The sequence below is a fragment of the Staurois parvus genome, unplaced genomic scaffold (genome assembly GCF_062004578.1).
Source record: "Staurois parvus isolate SC_StPar_1 unplaced genomic scaffold, SC_StPar_1.0 ptg000929l, whole genome shotgun sequence".
NCBI lineage: Eukaryota > Metazoa > Chordata > Amphibia > Anura > Ranidae > Staurois > Staurois parvus.
The window spans coordinates 311,323-330,584 of record NW_028318725.1 but is presented as its reverse complement, the minus strand read 5'-3'; the positions used below and the strand labels follow the sequence as shown (position 1 = coordinate 330,584).

The 19,262-nt window shown below is 38.8% G+C and overlaps 1 protein-coding gene across 1 annotated transcript in view; it reads left to right on the top strand.

The window, feature by feature from the left end:
* The first annotated feature begins 544 nt into the window (after positions 1-544).
* PUM3 (pumilio RNA binding family member 3) overlaps positions 545-19,262 on the top strand; it is a 119,278-nt gene continuing 100,560 nt past the window's right edge. The window contains exons 1-4 of the mRNA XM_089656695.1: positions 545-695; positions 5,855-5,944; positions 8,860-9,063; positions 14,666-14,801. Coding sequence (XP_089512821.1) covers positions 5,860-5,944; positions 8,860-9,063; positions 14,666-14,801 — 425 coding nt within the window. The 5' untranslated portion in view covers positions 545-695; positions 5,855-5,859. The remainder of the gene's footprint in view (positions 696-5,854; positions 5,945-8,859; positions 9,064-14,665; positions 14,802-19,262) is intronic.

The window sequence follows — 19,262 nt, the reverse complement described above, 5'->3', positions numbered from 1 at the left end:
AAAAAAACACAGGCGAGCTCATACCACCGAAAGAAAGCTCTATTCGTGGGAAAAATGGATATAAAATACATTTGGGTGCAGCGTTGCATGACTGCGCAATTGTCAAAGTAACGCAGCGCCGTAATGCAAAAAATGGCCTTGTCAGTAAGGGGGGGTAAATCCTCTGGAGGACAAGTGGTTAATGTATTTTATATAAATGTATTTTTGACACCTTCAACTTAATTGATTTCACAAAAACACAGATTGTGACCCCAGAGACTGAGAGGGGTCTAGCTGCAGACTGGAGCTCCACTTTCGTCAAAGAACATGTGACCTCCACTTCACCTTTTTTTTTTATAAAATTAACTTTAATGTAACAAAAATAAACTAAAAACACAACTTGAGGAAGTGGAGGTCACATGTTTCCTGTCGAGTGGCGCTCCAGTCTGCAGCTCATAGTTGTTCGTTGCATTAAAGTTCATTTAAAAAAAAATGGTGGAGTGGAGATCACATGTTTCCTGTCAAAAAGTGGAGCTCCGGTCTGCTTCACCGGACCCCCTTGGACAGCTTGCTGAAAGTTTACGTTAGCGTAAGGTGAGAGGGTTTGGCGCATGCGTAGTGAGACTAGTACGACACGTGTGTGGATGGTGGATGTTCTGGAATTGTGGGAGACGATAAAAGGAGTGAACGAAGAAAACAAGGACATCAGTAATACGGTGAGCCGCAGTATTACCTTGGTTGTCATGTGTGCATTCGTGTATAGAGACTCGGAGTACACGGGCCCATAGGCTCCCCAACGTGTGGAGTATTGATGGAACGAGCTTCCTATCCTATAAGGAGATTATTATATTTTTATTGTATCACTGGTCTTACATTTAGACCTGCCGTGTATGTGAAAAGTCATCTGCGCTCAGAGGCATAATTGCAGCACATTCTTCACTTGAATGCAACAGAAGCAGTATTTACCTGCAATGCATTGTGTGAGGCAACGACATGTAAACATTCTTGCATGCTGCTTTTGCAGCTAAAAATGCTACTTAACTACGTATTTGTATTTCACCCCCCCCCCCCACCTCAAGTCCAGATGTTCCTGTAAATTCATTATCGTGTAGTTATGTTTTCTCTTTTTAATCATTTGAGCAGCACAGTGGCTGACTGGTTAGCACTTCCTCCTGGCAGTACTAGCGTCGTTGGTTCAAATCCCAACCATGGCACCACCTGCCTGGAGTTTGCATGTTCTCCCTGTGCCTGCATGGTTTTCCTCCGGTACTCCAGTTTCATACCACACTCCAAAGACATGTTGGTAGGTTAATTGGCTTCTGTCTAAATTGTCTCTAGTATGTTTGAATGTAAGTTATGGACCTTAGATTGTATGCCCCTTGAGGGTTAGGGACTGATGTGAATGTACAATATATATGTAAAGCGCTGCGTAAATTGACGGCGCTATACAAGTACCTGTAATAAATACCCTGCACACAGGGTGTTGGCTAACCTCTCCTGAACGCCTTTTCGCTTCTCAGCTGCGTTTTTGCAAAAAAAAAAAAAAAAAAAGGCTTGACATGTTTAAAGTGGAGTTCCACCCGTTTTTCATACTTTACCTGATTATGTTGTCCCTGTGAAATAAAGAACAAGTTGGATATATTTTTTTATTTAATATACATACTTTTAAATCTACTGCAAACCTGCAGTTCTGGTCCCGGCCGCCTAAGCGATGACGTCGTAAGGCGATTTGCAAGGTCTACTGGGATGTTGTTTCCTGTATCCCAGGAGTCCTTTGGTTTCTTGTACTCGCAGGACTTGGAAACGACGCAAATGGGAGGAGTTACGTGCCATTTTACTGGAGTCCAGATTATGGGAAGACGTGGATGCTGTATCCTACACTGTGCTGTATGCTGGAATTGCTGAGTGTGTACATCGCGCTGAGCAGTGAGAACAAGTGGTGTATGCTGGGATAGCCAGCAGCACCGATTCCCAGAAATAAATACCTGCCGGCTTCAGATGCCCACAGCCATCATGGCGCCTGCCTGCTTCCAAGATCATAGTAAATACAATGCTTTTACTATTGAATTATCCCAATTGTTAATGCTATTTGAAAGATCATCGTGGATCTGAATTTACCAAACATTTATTAGGGGGACTGGAGCTCCGCTTTAAGCACTTGGTTGTTCATTTAATTGGCCAGAATTTTGCCCCTTGAAATAGATTAATGTTTAAATGCTTGACACTCCTAGCATTAGTGCGTGTTTATACTCATTTGCATGCATCAAGCCTTTTTTCTGCCAAAACTCAGTTGCTCTTGGATGTACTGGCAGTGAGGTTTTTGTCTGCCTCTAAACCTCAATGTATGCATGGACACACAGGATAACACGGAGGAGCATTTAAAGGCAGAAAAAAAACCTGACAGACACCCCTTAAAGCAGCATTAAAAAGTCCAGTGTACCTGAAAAAAATTTGTGCATAAAATATAGAAGACAGCGCTAACCTACTTCCAGCACAATCAATGCTGTGAAACACAAAAATGCACACCATAGTGCAGTCATACAATAATTGACTACTCAAACTATATAACTTAAACCCCTCTTATACCACTATTGCAATATTCAGCAAATGAAAATATATAAAGTGTACAAAATGTTAAAAAAGTGCTGCTGTGCAATAAATAATCAAATCATACAATTTATATAACCACTCGTACAAAGAAGTGTGAAAAATATTCAACAATCAAGTGTGTAAAATATTAACAAAGTGCTACAGTGCAATAAATATTCCAATCATACAGTTCATATCACAAATTATAATAAAATCCACTGTGATAAGTGTATTGCATGAGCCAGCATATATATATAAAAGAATGTCCACCATAAATTGCACAATTCATGTATCTTCTCATGCACCACCAAAAAAAAAAAAAAGATTGTGTGTTTTTCCACCACCGGATAAATTAGATAAGATAAAAAAGTGCAGCGCTAAAATCAGTAAATTAACATAATAGTAATATAGTAAAAGTAATAAAACACCATGATGTAAAGATACCTCTATCAGTACGTAAATAGCAGGTGACAGCTTAGTGAAAAGTGATCATTCTTGGGATAACTATAATAAAGGATATAACCGTCCAGATAAAGTGCAAAAAATGTTCAAATAAGGAGCCAAAGTGGTTATGTAACCCAAATGGGAAATCATGTATCAGGTGATAGTTCCAAATGGATATAATCAGATGAAAGACCTCAATCTCCCAGTGTGAACCAGTAGTACTCCGTTGATATGCGATAAATAGTAAGATTGCACACTCACCGGAAGCGCAATCTTGATGCGCATTTATCATGTAACTCTGCCAGCGGTCTCCTCTTAGGTACAGTCTGGTGTGGGATCACCTCCACTGTGGATCTGGGTGTTAAGGCGACAGTCAGAGGACCCCTTTTAAAGGGTTAGCTGCAATAGGGTCTGGTCATAAGATTCCCTCCTCTGGTCCGGAAAGAGCACCTGGGGTGGGTTTAATTGTGGAACTAGTCTGTTGTTTGTGGCATCCACATCCAGCACAGGTGAGCTTATTATTTGTATGAGCTCACCTGTGCTGGATGTGCACAGGTGAGTGCAATCTTACTATTTATCGCATATCACCGGAGTACTACTGGTTCACACTGGGAGATTGAAGTCTAAAAAAAAACCTGGCTCCTAGATTCTGTCCTGTGCTTGCCTCACAATATTTTAGTTCTTGTGTTCCAGTCCCTGAACACACAGGACCCTAAACTTGATTACCACCCTGTATAGCATTCAGCTTGTCCAGCCGCAGCATATTTCAGCCTGCAATAGACTTTGACAGGCTGCAGACAGCAGGGCTTGACACTGGACCTGTGCCTCCACGGCACACTAAAATGCTGGGAGGGACACACTGCAGCTAGACACCACCATGTGCAAGAGTCCTTAGACTAAAGGCCCCTTTCACATGGGGAGGACTCTGTTTGGTTCAGCAGCGGATATATTTCCTGAGCAGAGCAGGTGGATGACAGGTCCATATCCGCTCAGTTTATGCAAAGCAGACACGGACACAGTCTTCTCTCCTCTATGTGCAGCCAGGAGTAAACAGACTCCGCTATCCATTTACACCTGACTGCCCTCTGATCCTATCTGTCTAGATGGAGGACAGACCCCCTTCCGTATTTTTTAGCAGACCAGAGCAGAGGTAGGTGGATGTAAACAGACATGAGTCTTTTTACACGTGCTGGTCCATAGGGGGTGAATGGACCATCTGATCAGGTCCGCCTGAAAAACTGACCTGACCTGAATGGCTATGTGAAAGGGGCGTTTGGTCTTGTTCACACAGAGCGTTTTAATCCATGACCCTTGCAGGGCTGTGTTTACCAGCACAGGAATGCACAAGCATTGTGTGCCTCGCCAATGCCAGCATTCCCTTAGCTGTCATTTGAGACACAACAGCTGCATAGACTGTCTCTGCTCCCACTGTGATATCCATGCGTGTGCATGGCTCTGAACGCAGGCCTTAAGGGGTAATTTCACCTTTTTATGAAAAACAAAAAGGTGAACTGACTGCAAATTTCCTGGTCACCTCTCTGGACCCCTCTGCAAATTGCAAATGGTAGCCAGGATGACCCGTGTTGCCAGTGTAGCAGCCTGTACACTGCAATGTACAGCGCCAGGATGAGTATCCATTATAGTGCTCACAATGGCAAGCACATAGTTAGTCTGGCTGAAAAAAGAAAAAAGTCCATCCAGTTCAACCATAGAAGAAAAAAAAAAGTTAGAATCCTATACCCACAGCTGATCCAGAGGAAGGCAAAAAAACCCAGCAAAGCATGATCCAATTTGCTCCTGCTGGGAAAAACATTCTTCCTGATCCCCCGAGAGACAATCGGATATTCCCTGGATCAACTTTTTGAAACCATCCACTGAGCTGGCAAGAACCAACTTTTGAGGGAGTCTATTCCACATTTTCACAGCTCTCTCTGTGAAGAAACCTTTCCGTGTTTGAAGATTACATTTCTTTTCCTCCAGACGTAAAGAGCGCCCCCTTGTCCTCTGTGATGACCTCAGGGTGAATAGCTCTACACCGAGTTCACTATATGAACCACTGATGTATTTATACATATTGATCATATCCCCCCTTAATATCCTCTTCTCAAGAGAGAATAAATTCAGTTCCTCTAATCTCTCCTCATAGCTGAGCTCCTCCATGCCTCTTATCAGTTTAGTTGCCCTTCTCTGTACTTTCTCCAGTTCCCCAATGTTCTTTTTGTGAATTGGTGCCCAAAACTGAACAGCATATTCCAGATGAGGTGTTTCTAAGGATTTGTACAGGGGTAATATGATATCTCTCTCTCTCTGGAGTCTATAGCTCTTTTAATACAAGAGAGGATTTTGCTCTCTTTAGAAACTGCAGCTTGGCATTGCATGCCATTATTAAGCTTGTGATCTACCAGAACCCCCAGTGCTGGCCAGTCAGAAGCATTATAATTGGTATTCACGCTGTCGCTGTGTATTCCGGTGTTTGGACTACAACGTTGGGCATCACGGGCACTATGTGCAGCAAGTCCCAAAGAGGTGGCCAGGATATCTGGAGTTAATTCACCTTTTCATTTACAGTGAAAAGGTGAGGTAAAGCTGCCTATAGATAGATGGAAATTCCACCAGTTCAGCAAGGACTGGCCAAATTTCAATCCATTCACCTTTTTTCATCAGCTTGGTGGCTAATCTACAAAAAAAGATCTTTGGTCAGCCTTACCCTTCAAGTGTAATCTGTTTTATTCCCAATTAGCAACGTATTCCTCATTAAATATTTATTTTTGAAATTCAATTTGTCTGTTTGTTGACAGTAAAAATAGCTTCATTCTCCTTTTGCTTGTTTTTTTTTCTACAGCCATTATGGAAGCAAGAAGTAAAAAGCAGTTTAAATCCAAAAGGACACCTCAGAATACATCTCCCAAGGGTACCACTTTTAGGAAAAAAGGTAACTCGCTTTATTGAACTTATAGTAGAATCTGACATTTTTATATCGGATTAACAGTAATTTGTGATTTCTGGTGGTAAGTCATTGTAAAGAGATCCTGTTGTGACATGTTCCTCCTTGGTCGCTTCATCGCCTGAGTGTCCCTGTAGCTCTACAGAGACACACTAGTGCAGGGATGTTGAATTCCTATCGCCTGACGCCCGGGATATGCAGTTGCGGCACCGGGCAAGAAGTTTTTTTTTTTTATACATTTTGCCCTACTGCAAGCAAGCAGCAGAGTTTAGAGCTAACGGTCTAAAGGCGGAGGCACGCTCCGGTGCAGTCCAGTATGGAGAACACCTGGCTCTGACTAGCGACGCTCTGCGCCAATGGGCAGCGGGGTTTTTTTTTTTTTTTAATAAATATATTTGTATTTTATATTTTTATTTATTGTAGTAGTCTTTTATTTATATATATATATATATATATATATAGTATTTTAATTTTTTTTTATTGATCTTGCTTATTATTGTTAACTGCATATTATTTTATTAATACATTTTTATTGATATTTATTTTTATAAAATTATCTATTTTTATTTATTTTGATATTTTTATTTTCTATTTATTTTTGTTTTTGTAATCTGAGTATTGTTTTTATTTTACTTAAAAATTTTTATATATACTTATTTTTGTTGGTAATATTATCTGAATATTATGTGCAGATTATTTTATATTTTTTATTTTATTTAAAAAAAAACTTTTAATTTACATTTTTAATTTTTGTTGTTAGAGTTCAGTTATTGTTATCTGCAGCCTTGTACTGTCTGAGTTCCATCCACTGGGAGGGGAGACAGAGGCTGTCCAATCCGTGACACCCAAACAACCAGGCAGTGCTTCTGCTGGCTGATCATAGAGGTGGACAAAGACCAGCACCACTCTGTCCTCTCTATTATATAGGAAACAGGAAACAATGAGTATACATCACTTTCCCGAATGGAAACGGCGCCATTTTAAAAATGGAAAGCATTTGATCACACCGATCTTGGTGTGATCAAATGCTTTTCAGGGCAGAGGAGGGATATGGGGTCTTATTGACCCCAGATCTCTCCATAGAGTACCTATCCCTGCCTCTTGCTGTCACAGGAGATGTTCACATTCCTCATGACAGCAATAAAAGCAATTAAAAAAAATTAAAGTGACAGTGCCAAAATCAATAAATTATAATTTAAATAATGAAAAAAAAAATGTTAAAGCACCCCTCTCCCCCCGTGGTCGTGCGCAAAAAAGAATGCATGCGTCGGTCCTGCATGCATGCAAACAGCAATTGTCACACACACGTGAGGTATAAAAAAAAAAATGTTTGGAAGTTCTATGAAATTTTCTAGCAAAAAATAAAAAATATTAAAAGTTTGTCGCCATGCATCCCCTCTCATTTTTAAAAACCCTAGACATTCCTAAAAGCACCCGTCTAAAAAAAGAAAGAAAAAAAAAATCAACCCTTTGTATTTTCCATTTTGGGAATTTTTTTTTTTTTTTATCAAGACAAGTAGATTGTATTGAGGGACAAGTAGATTGGGATTTCGAATAGGTCCCTTGGACAAGTAGTTTTTTTTTTTTTTTTTAATTTCCTTACCCCTGTAGTGACATGGCAGCCTGGGATAGGACTACAGTGCATAGCAGAGGAACTCTGGTATCAGGCACCTGGGAAGTATCGGAAGGTAAAGATTCTACCAGCATCTGCAAAAGAACAAAGATCAGGTGTGAGAGAGGCAGTACTAGTGAGTTTTATAAATGTACTTTACTGTGCAGTGTTTTTGGTACTTTTTTAAGTTGTGACAGGGCTTCTTTAAAGGCTAATCAAAGATTAGTACTGTTTTATGCTACAAAAGCACGCAAGTGTGAATGGGGCCTCAAGATTTATAAATGGTCATAAAAAAGTCTCTCTATCCTTTTTATACAGGGCTTGGCAAATTTGCTTTGAATCTAGGAGCCAGTTTTTTAAATCAGCTGCCCGGAACTGTGTGTCAGAAAGAAAATAAAGTATGTGGGCAGACAGGCCAGGATGACACAGTGAAAGTGTAAGTTTACCGTTACAGAAAATCTGTAAAGTGCCCTTACACTGGACCCCTTCTCAATCTCCCCCTGTTCTGTCACTGACAGGATAGGCTGGATGGATTCTGATTGTTAAGTGCCTCCTGTCTGTACACTGAGAGGAACAGATAGGAGATTAAGCCGCGGGGATTTCAAATCCCTGGATCCGTGAAGCGCTGTCCTGGTGCTTGACAGCAGACGGCTGACAAAAGCCCAGGTGCCAAGACACTGTTTCCTGTCACCATGGTGACTGGCGTCTGGGATTTGCAGAGCCCTGCTTTTATATGTCTTGCACTAACAAGAGCTGATAAAATCAAATCAGTTGTTTTCTAGTTGTGTTTGGCTGTATATTTGTTGGTTCTGAAAACACAGCCTGTATACAAGGATATAAGTGAATTATTTGAATCCCTCTGCCATCTTCCTCAACGTACTGTACATTTCTCTTTCGGACTGTGAAGATATGTTTATACTTTGTGAAATTAATTGCAGTTGTTACTTTACTTGCCGTCGAGGGCTTTTTGTTTTTCATCCACCCACATTGGTGCAAATTGCCATGACTCCCCTGCACCCTGTCGCAAATACCCAGAACGTCAGGGTATGGAGGAGCATGTGGTCTCCTAGCAGGATGCAGTCCTTGGGTCTAGTGTTGCCTGATAAGGACAAAGTCCTCAATGGAGTTTTTACAGATGCTTTCTTCTGGAATTGCAGGGAAGGACTAGTAAAGGATTCCATCACTTTGCTCAGAATAGGTAAAGTGTCAGATTATTTATTGATCGTTCTTTAAAGATCATACTGTATTATATTTTATGTAGATAAAAATATTTCCTTTTGTCATCCTTTAGCATTTGGCTCCCCAAAAAATCATGGCAAAGATACTGCACGGAGTCCAAAGGGAAATACTAAAGTAAATAAATTTGAAAAGGGCAAGAAAATGGCTACCCAAAAGGGAGGCAAAGCTGGTGTGAAACAATTTGCATCCAAGAAGGCAAAACAGGGAGATGGCTTTACAAAGAAAAGGAAACGTTCAGCAGAGGACCAAGAAGGCAGTAAGTTTGGACTACATGTGTTCTACTGGCTAGGACTTTGGTGATCAAATTATTTCAGATTCAGCTATCTTTGCAACTCTGAAATCTGCTGTCATTGTATATCATGTATTAATTGTGAAAATTGTGGACATTAGTTTAAATACATACGTATCACTTCGTTTGGTAAAACTTAATGTAAAGCTAAAGGCAAAACTTTTTCGTTTGGATACAGCAAGTCGAGTTATAATACCTGTCAGGTGTCTGTGTGTTTTTTTGTTTTGTTTTTTTTGTGTTTTTTTGTTTTTTTTAATTATTGTTTCCCTTTACTTCCTACCAAAACAAGAAATCTCTCCAAGGTGAGTAATTTCCAGTTGCACCATGCTCTCCGGAACTAGTGTCCCTTATTTATAAATTGGAACTCCAGTCAAAACTTTGTTTTTATTTAGTTTTCGTTTAAGAAGGGATGGAACCTCCTGTGAAAACATTTTTTCTGTCTGTATTGCCATTAATGTGATTTGTGTCCAAACTGGAGCAGACAGGAAATGCTTGGAATGGTTTTGTCATCTTTAGGAAAATTGCCTTTCACTAACTGTTGGATTGAACTGAAAGAGAATCTAAACCTTGCTGATTATTGCGCAAACTTGGAAAAAAAAAAAGTAGGTTGGAAGGGCATGCACATATTAACATATTCTAATCTGTAAAACTGAAGTTATTCTTTAAGACACTGCTTTGTGACACGTAGGAAGCTGGTAAAGGCAGCAACAGCAAGACAGCCAAGCAGCTAGCATTTTAATACATATTGAGATTTATTTCTCCAAGGATGTGTTCATAAAAGGGATGGTCAAAATATGTATTGTAAAATAACTACTAAGCATCACTGTAGCCTGAAGCAAATCTAAACCCAGTAACAGAAAATTATTATATATTGCACCTTACCAGTCTTAAAATATGGTGGCTGCAACAGTTTTTTTACTTTTCAGAACATTTTCATATAGACTCAAATCTACAAGAAAGTGTTAAAAAAGATTAACATAAGGCTATGTATGGTATAAAAAATGACAGAACTTTATAGGAAATAAAAAGGTATGTATCCCTATGGGTCATGTCAGATCTGTCCCTTTGTAAAGTCTGTGTAAAAAAGTTTTGGGTGCATTTTTTAGAATTTTGGTGCAAAAAGTACTACATCAAATACATTTCGGGAGCATTTGAGAGACATTAATAAATGCACCACATGGTTGCACACTGCAAGTGTGCATGGGTGCTATTATTAATGAAACCCTCACCCATCTAGAAAATGTGTATGCGTTTGTTGCCACCACACGAAAACGGTGGGTTAGCTGCGCTTTGCCCAAAGAGCATTCCTCTGGAATGAATGCTGAATATAAAGGCTTAGTTCACCTTTTGGGCTAGACAGCTACAGTGTATTTATACAGCTTTACAGCTATATTTACAGTATGTTGTAACATGAAACATGGTCACAATCCTCAACCTGTTTATCCAGCCCTGTAATTGTATTAATGTGAGTGCATTTATTATACTTTTACAAAAAGTGGATTATGTATTTAATTTACAAGTTCCTGTAGGTCCTTTGGCACAATGTCTACCTTATTTTCCATTGATATTCGATGTATTGGGAATGAAATGGGTATTATTTAAGGAGTGATCTATTAAGAATAAAAATGTATGGTGTAAGGCCTGGTTCACGCCTATGCAGTTTGCTTTTGATCTGTTTCTGCAGTGCTTTTTGAGGTGCATTTTGCATATGTGGTTTTTTTATGCTTTTTACATTTTTTTAAAAAACGCACTGCATGCTTTTCTGCAGTGGTTCAGTTGAAGTCTATTGAACCAAAAACACACTGTTTTAATAAAAAAAAAAAGTCCCTGAACCTTTCCAACAATGCAGAAGCTGAAAAAAAGCATAGATGTGAACGTGTCCCAAAGGAAACCATGTTAAATGGACTGTAGTGCGTTCCTGCAAAAAACACCAAAAAACACATAGGTGTGAACCAGGCCTTATAATTACTATTGTCTCAAGTTACAAAAATGATGTGCTGTTCAAAGAAATGTAAAAACAAGTTGAACTTTTCAACACTTAAAAATGGAGTGAACAAGGGGTTAATTTCCAGTGGACAGAGTGTCATATTTAACCATTTGCTGGCTCGCTCACAGTAAATGTACTGCAAGCTGGCAGCTTCAGATACCGCAATGTACTGACAGGCCTTCTTAGGCACACAGCAGCGCAGATCGGTGACTGCTGTGCCTAGTGGATTGGTCATAGCGATCACATGATTAGAATGTCAACAAAACAGTAATGAATTGCTTCAATTCATGACTATTTTGCTTAGTATTGTCATGCTTTGATTGGTTCACAGCTATCACATGGTACCTGGGCTAATCACAGCACCCTGCACCATGTGATTAGCTGTAGTCAGTCACAGATCACAATAGTAGTCAAGCTGTCATAATTGAACGCCATTCTTGACCACTAAAAGTATTGCTTATAACAGTGATCATCACTGTTATAAGTAATAGTGTAAAAAAAAAAAAATTCCTGATCACCCCAGCCCGTAGAATAGTACACCGTTACTGGTGTCAAGGGTGACACTGAACTACTTTGAGGACAGGATGGAAAAGAAAGCTTATAAAAAGAAAAAAGGTTTAAGAAATTGATAAATATTTATATACAATATCTATTTGTATGAAATAAATTATTAAAATTTACGTACAGTGCTGCGTGACCGCACAATTGCCTGTTAAATTAGTGCAGTGCTGTATAGAAAAAATAAATGGTCATGAAGGGAGTAAAACCTTTTTTTTTTTTTTTTTTACAATGAATTTTATTGCAGAATAGAGAACAAAGAAACAGTCAGAAACAGATGCACTGAACAACAGAAATAAAACATACAAGTTTTCTGATAAATAATACAGGGAATGTACTGATGGATAGACAAGGAAACAAACTTAGTACACAAGCGCAATATATAAAGAGGGAAAATAAAACAATAAGTTGCAAAAATGGTAGACATTTAGATTTTTTTTTTACAATTCTATTATATTATAGCAAACCGTCTTAATTTAACCTTCTTTTTTACCACCTTTTTGTGGATTTGAATCTATATAATTGTGATCAGTTACAGTCTTACATCCTATATTGTGCATGAGACGGTGAAAAGGTGTTTTTTCTTTTATTGTTTAAGTTAAGAGCATTTTATAGCAGGTACAGAAATTATTTCAAGAAAGTATAAGCGAGCGCATACACATAGGATATTTATATAATACTGATTATACCAGATAGCCGCTAGCACTGAAAGGGTATGGGTAACAATCCTTGGTAACGTAGTCACAAAACTGAAGAGTGCAGCCCTTTCACAAATTATGTAATCCTCTATATATGTATATAGAAAGTGCACAGTAAGTATAAAGTGCTATACGTGCAAAACTGTGCAATGTGCAATCAATGAATATCTATAATCTCCGTCTAATATCAATATATGATAATTCAAAATAGAATAATTATTATTGCATACACAATTTAATATTAAAGTGCTATTGTGCAGTCTGTGCAATAAGTGGAGATAAAAAGTCCATAATCATCATATGTATTCAAAAGGGTATAAATAAACGAGAATTTCAACAGGAATAGTCCATTCAAACGGTAAATCCTGTGCCATGGTGCATGTGTCTTTAAAAAATTATCCACCACTTCTTATGGGTGCGCACTCACCAGAACCCTGATGTATACAGGCATTGGTTACAATTCTGTCACATCTGGGTGCAGCGGTGGTAGGACAGCTTAAGGGTTAATCCAGCATCCTCTCAGTACCAGTGGTGCGTGCCTCTTTTAGATCTAGGGAAGATTTGCTCAACCACAGGAGCCAAAGGGATTTCTCATATAGTTTAGTTTTTATTAGTATTCCAAGGTAAGTATACATCAGCATTCCACAAGGAGAAATAAAACAAGTACCGAAAATGGCTGCCGCTGCTTGCCTAGGAGTCAACTGCGTGACGTCAGCAATGTGGCTCCATCTAACGCGTTTCGTGCGATAGCACATCCTCAGGGGTACGCCCAAGGTACAGAAATTAGGTTGATCTTGCAAGCACTGCAATACCCTTATCACGTCTGTGAATTAAAAAGGCAGCAAACAGTCTTATCTTGTATAAACTACTCATCCCATCAAATCATCATGTAATGAAGATGAGCAAAGGCAGACATGTTTGAAATTGAGCGTGGGTGACAACCATGGTGCCTCCCATAGACACAATGGAGAAACGAGTGTAGACATGAAGGGACAGAAAGTGTAAAGCCTAGTACACACAATCAGAAACTCGTACAAAAAAAATACCGCTTTCGAAGCAATCGTGTGATAATCTGATTGTTCGTACACACTTTCATCCAAAATTATTTGAAGGCACAAGCATGAAAATGTTTCTTGTACGATATGAGATCATATGATTTTCGTTTAATCAGTACAGTTTGCTTCTGAAAATACAATACAAATACATTATTTCACTTCCGAGTTTTCTTTCTGTTGTACAAGAATTTTCGTAACTTTAATAACCTCTTCACTTTTTGATATGAGACTAGCAAATAAAAAAAAAAACAGATGATCATTCGCCTAATATTCTCATCGTGTGTATGGTGCTTTTTTTTATAGGATTACCCGGTGAATATCATCAGAGCTCCAATATATAAATGTTTTAGGTGTAGATATTCTTTAATGCTTTACTGTAAAATATTAGCTATTTTTTTTCTCCCATAAAGAGTTATCTTATAGGGCCACGGTAGCCAAGCAACTAAATACATCATTGATACACACATTTTTAAAACAGATTTTTACTGAACACCGGCTCTCAAATCAGTCACATTAATTGTTACATTCTTATGCAATGGTGGCTTTACCCAGTGATAGCACTGGCATTACGGTGCCTGCCTCTTCACCAGCAATAGCTACATCAGCATGTTGGGGAAACCCAATGCCCAATGCTCCCCGTGCCCAGTGCTAAAAGTCTGTTCAAAATGACCAGAACAGATGTTTTCCTTTTAGCTACCTACATAGTCATATGTTGGTTGGTTAGTGCTGGATCCAATTGTAAAGCTGGATCCTAGTTCTGGGTGAGTTCCGGCCTGCCTTAAACAGTGATCACTATCATTGGAAGCCTAAATTTAGCTTGCAGTTGGCATGTGGCAACTCAATATAAGGACACATTTCATGCAGTTACTTGAATAAAAAAAAATTCAGGGAAGTTGAAGAATACACAAGTGGATAAAGGATTATTTTATAGATTGGTTTATACAACACTTAAAGCCCAACTGTAAGTCTTTAATCCCTGTGAATGGTGTTCTCTGCTGCATTCTCTTGTGAGCCCAGACTGCATGATGACACACCTGCAGGGAGTGGGTTCAATAACACTGGCATCATAAAACCCACAAGAGGAACAGTACTGCAGGATGGAGGTGATGGTCCTTAAAACATATTGGACAGAATTTGAGTATTGCAGCAAAAGTTACCTTTTTATTATAACAGCTGATATTGAAACAACATTTTTATTTATTTTTTTTTTTTACCAGGAGTTGGATCTAAAGTTTCATTTGACCTTTATTAAAGCACTGTGTTTCTTTTAGATACTGAAGCCAAGAAGCCAAAATGGGAAGACTTCAAAAAAAAGAAGAAGGAATTAAAACAAACCAGGCAACTCAATGACAAGAGTAACTATGACGTCATGACAAAGTCCAAGCAGATTTGGGAATCAATTAGGAGGTACAGAAATTTTTTTTCTTATGAAGGACACATTGGCACAGATGAATGAATCTATACACCCATGCAGTAGTTTGTGTTTATTCACCTAGGAGGTATAGATGTTTACTGCGGGGCCGATGCACAGATGCAGACATATTGCATTCATAGTTGTCAGTTGCTCCTATATTTATGTACACACAGGGATGGGCATGAAGATCAAGGAAGAGCCTTGCAGCCGTTCGCCTGTCATCTATTCTAATAGGCTGGCTGCAGATGGCTGCGTGTAACATCTGGGCCCTAAAAAAAAAAAAAAACTGAATTAAAGAACTACTAAAGAAGTCTATTTTCAAATGTGATTGTATGAGGCGTCTAAAGTGGAACTTTAGATTACAAATTAAAAAGGATGAACAGGCAGGAATTTTAATGCAGAGACATGCTTTTTCTCATCTGTTAAAGTTTCCTACATGCCTGTCCACCTGTGTACAGTGAGCCACACATGCTCAACTCACTGTACAAATTCAGCAATGCCGAATGAAAGTGGCCCACAATCGAGACCTGGGATCTCCGGGATGCCGCATGGTGGGTCCAAGGTGAGTATAATTCCACTTTAGGAGCAGCTCTAAGCACATGTTAAAATCTTCATTTTATCCAGTAAAAGCACCTGAAATGCCCCACCTTTTTCTTTTTGCTCTTTCCTGACCTGTATCTGCTTTGTGATTTGAAGTGTACAGTAGGGCAATTGTGACAATATTTCATAATGTATCAGTTGTAAAGCTGTTAAATGTGTAACAAACATCACTTAAGATACAGAATGATAACTATTATTTTCATCTATGCTTATTCATCTAATGCAAGCAACATTTCTTTGTTTCCTTTTGACAAAATAGTAATATTGTTGTACTTGAAGATCAGCACTGTTAGTTTTGGTACAGAGAAGTTAAAGATATAAGCACAGCCCAAATACACTTAAATAGAATAGTATAAACACAGAAAAAAATGTGCACTTAATGCAAAAAGAGGTAATGCAGCAACAAATATTCCAGACACAAAGGAATTACAAAAATAATGAATCTAAAAAGTGTGCAAAACCAGTATCTGTGTAGTGATCAATACAAAAATCTGTGTGTGAAAAAATTAACTCATATTAAACCTTAATAAATTGTGCAGCAAATGAATGGTGAAAATAATAGTCCATAGCATATAATGTACTTATGCATAACAAAGAAGTAAACTTCAAAGAGAGATTCAAAATTCCAAATGTGAAATCTTGAAAATGATGAAAGTCCATGTGTAAGAATCTCAAACCACCTCAAAGAAATGTGTGCCAGTTCCCTTAGTGGTGGTCCACCAGTTGGAGATTTCTGTGCTGTTGACCTCTTATCATTTGGAGATCATTATTGTTTGGTAAGAGAACTGGCACATTTGTCTGTGAGGTGGTTTGGGATTCTTGCACCTTGACTTTCATCATTTACAAGATTTCACGTTTGAATTTTAATACATTTCTCTTTGAAGTTTACTTCTTTGTTATGCATATGTTATGGCACTGTTATTTCACCATTATTTTGATGCACATTGTTTATTATGGTTTTATATGAGTTACTTTAATTTTTCTTCACATACTTTTGTATTGATCACTACAGAGATATTGGTTTTGCTTTTAGATTAATCAGATAGGATGCAAAGATTCTGCATTTAGGTAGTGTACCATGCAAGTGAATAGATAAATAAAACACATGCAAAATGCACTGTATGTGCACTTTACATGTACTGTAAAAGTAAAATATGTTTGTCAACTAAAAAAAAGAAAATTATTTTTTTGAAAAACACACACGATTTTTGGCTCTATGCACCACCACAATGGATTTGAAACGAACAAGATGTGCTTTAACTGCAGACTGTCAGCTTTAATTTGAGGGTATTTACATCCAAATCAGGTGAACGGTGTAGGAATTACAACAGTTTGCATATGTACCTTCCACTTGTTAAGGGACCAAAAGTAATGGGACAAAATAATAATCAAATCACACTTTCACTTTTTAATACTTGGTTGCAAATCCTTTGCAGTCAATTACAGCCTGAAGAATGGAACGCATAGACATCATCAGACGCTGGGTTTCATCCCTGGTGATGCTCTGCCAGGCCTCTACTGCAACTGTCTTCAATTCCTCCTTGTTCTTGGGGCATTTTCCCTTCAGTTTTGTCTTCAGCAAGTGAAATGCATGCTCAATCGGATTCAGGTCAGGTGATTGACTTGGCCATTGCATAACATTCCACTTCTTTCCCTTAAACTCTTTGGTTGCTTTTGCAGTCTGCTTTGGGTCATTGTCCATCTGCACTGTGAAGCGGCGTCCAATGAGTTCTGAAGCATTTGGCTGAATATGAGTAGATAATATTGCCAGCAGTCACAGCATCAATAAATACAAGAGAACCAGTTCCATTGGCAGCCATACATGCCCACGCCATGACACTACCACCACCATGCTTCACTGATGAGGTGGTATGCTTAGGATCATGAGCAGTTCCTTTCCTTCTCCATACTCTTCTCTTCCCATCACTCTGGTACAAGTTGATCTCGGTCTCATCTGTCCATAGGCTGTTGTTCCTGAACTGTGAAGGCTTTTTTAGATGTCGTTTGGCAAACTCTAATCTGGCCTTCCTGTTTTTGAGGCTCTCTTGATTGTTGACTTTGACACACATACACCTACCTCCTGGAGAGTGTTCTTTATCTGGCCAACTGTTGTGAAGGGTGTTTTCTTCACCAGGGAAAGAATTCTTTGGTCATCCACCACAGTTGTTTTCTGTGGTCTTCCGGGTCTTTTGGTGTTGCTGAGCTCACCGGTGCGTTCCTTCTTTTTAAGAATGTTCCAAACAGTTGTTTTGGCCACGCCTAGTTTTTTTGCTATCTCTCTGATGGGTTTGTTTTGTTTTTTCAGCCTAATGATGGCTTGCTTCACTGATAGTGACAGCTCTTTGGATCTCATCTTGAGAGTTGACAGCAACAGATTCCAAATGCAAATAGCACACTTGAAATGAGCTCTGGACCTTTTATCTGCTCATTGTAATTGGGATAATGAGGGAATAACACACACCTGGCCATGGAACAGCTGAGAAGCCAATTGTCCCATTACTTTTGGTCCCTTAACAAGTGGGAGGCACATATGCAAACTGTTGTAATTCCTACACTGTTCACCTGATTTGGATGTAAATACCCTCAAATTAAAGCTGACAGCCTGCAGTTAAAGCACATCTTGTTCGTTTCATTTCAAATCCATTGTATTGGTGTATAGAGCCAAACATGTTAGAATTGTGTCGATGTCCCAATATTTATGGACTTGACTATGTATGTATGTGTATGTGTGTGTATATATGTGTGTGTGTGTATATATATATATATATATATATATATATATATATATATACACATACACACACGTTATAACCATTACTAAATCACAATAAATGTAAAGAGCTTGCTGCTACATGCAAATGCATATAAAAGAAAATCAGAATGACAACGCAATAAAAAGACTAAGATTCACCCTTAATTGTATCTCAGTGAGATTTTTGCAAGCTCTGAAATACTACTGAGCTGAAACACTTTCAATAAAAAAAGCACACCCCTACCTTCCCTATCCCTACTGAACTGATCTTTAATAGAAACTTCATAACTGAGGTGGTTTCTTACCTCTGAAATACAGCTGTGTCCTGCTCAGAGACAAAGCTTTGTTGTCGTCCCCTGGGCCAAAATCCTCTTCAGCACTAACCCTGACTGAAGATGCTCAGAAGATGGCCCTTTGCAAGTCCTGGACTGAAGACCCAGTTGAAGAGCGGAAGATTCTCGCCCAGAGGATGCTGAAGACATTAAAACTAAACTCCAAACAGATGTATAAACAAGACCAGTTGCTCCAGTTGTGTCATTAAAAATCACTAAATGTACCTTTAAATGCAACTGGTGCAAGTGCCTCAATTTGACTTGGTAGCAGCCTCTTGTAGTTTCCTTCACTCTAGAGCTTACACTGGAAGAATGAGCAGTACCTGAAGCCAATCAGGCATGCTCCATACAAATATGCTGACAAGGAGCATGCTGCTGCCAATTCACTGTCTTATTCACAGCCTGGGACAGGGAAGTAACAAGCCCTGTGCTGTTTGGCAGGGTTGTGTAAATTCCATGCATGGATGGACAGAAATAGAAAACTTATATATACTTTAAGCTAAACTCCAGGTATTCAGCAACTTTGTGTGAAGGCATAAGGTGAGTTAAGCTCAACAAGGTGCATGCCACCTATTGGACTTTACTCAATTATTTACATATGACAGGTTTATTGTGCTCCAAAAAGATAGCTCCTATGCTTGATGCTGTGATCTCAACTCCAGGTGTAGAGCCGTGCAGTTGATATACCCTTCCCTCCCCCTGTCCAATTACAGAAGTATTTGTGTTACATGAACTCATTCACAAAATACAAAGGCTTCTGTAAATGGGCA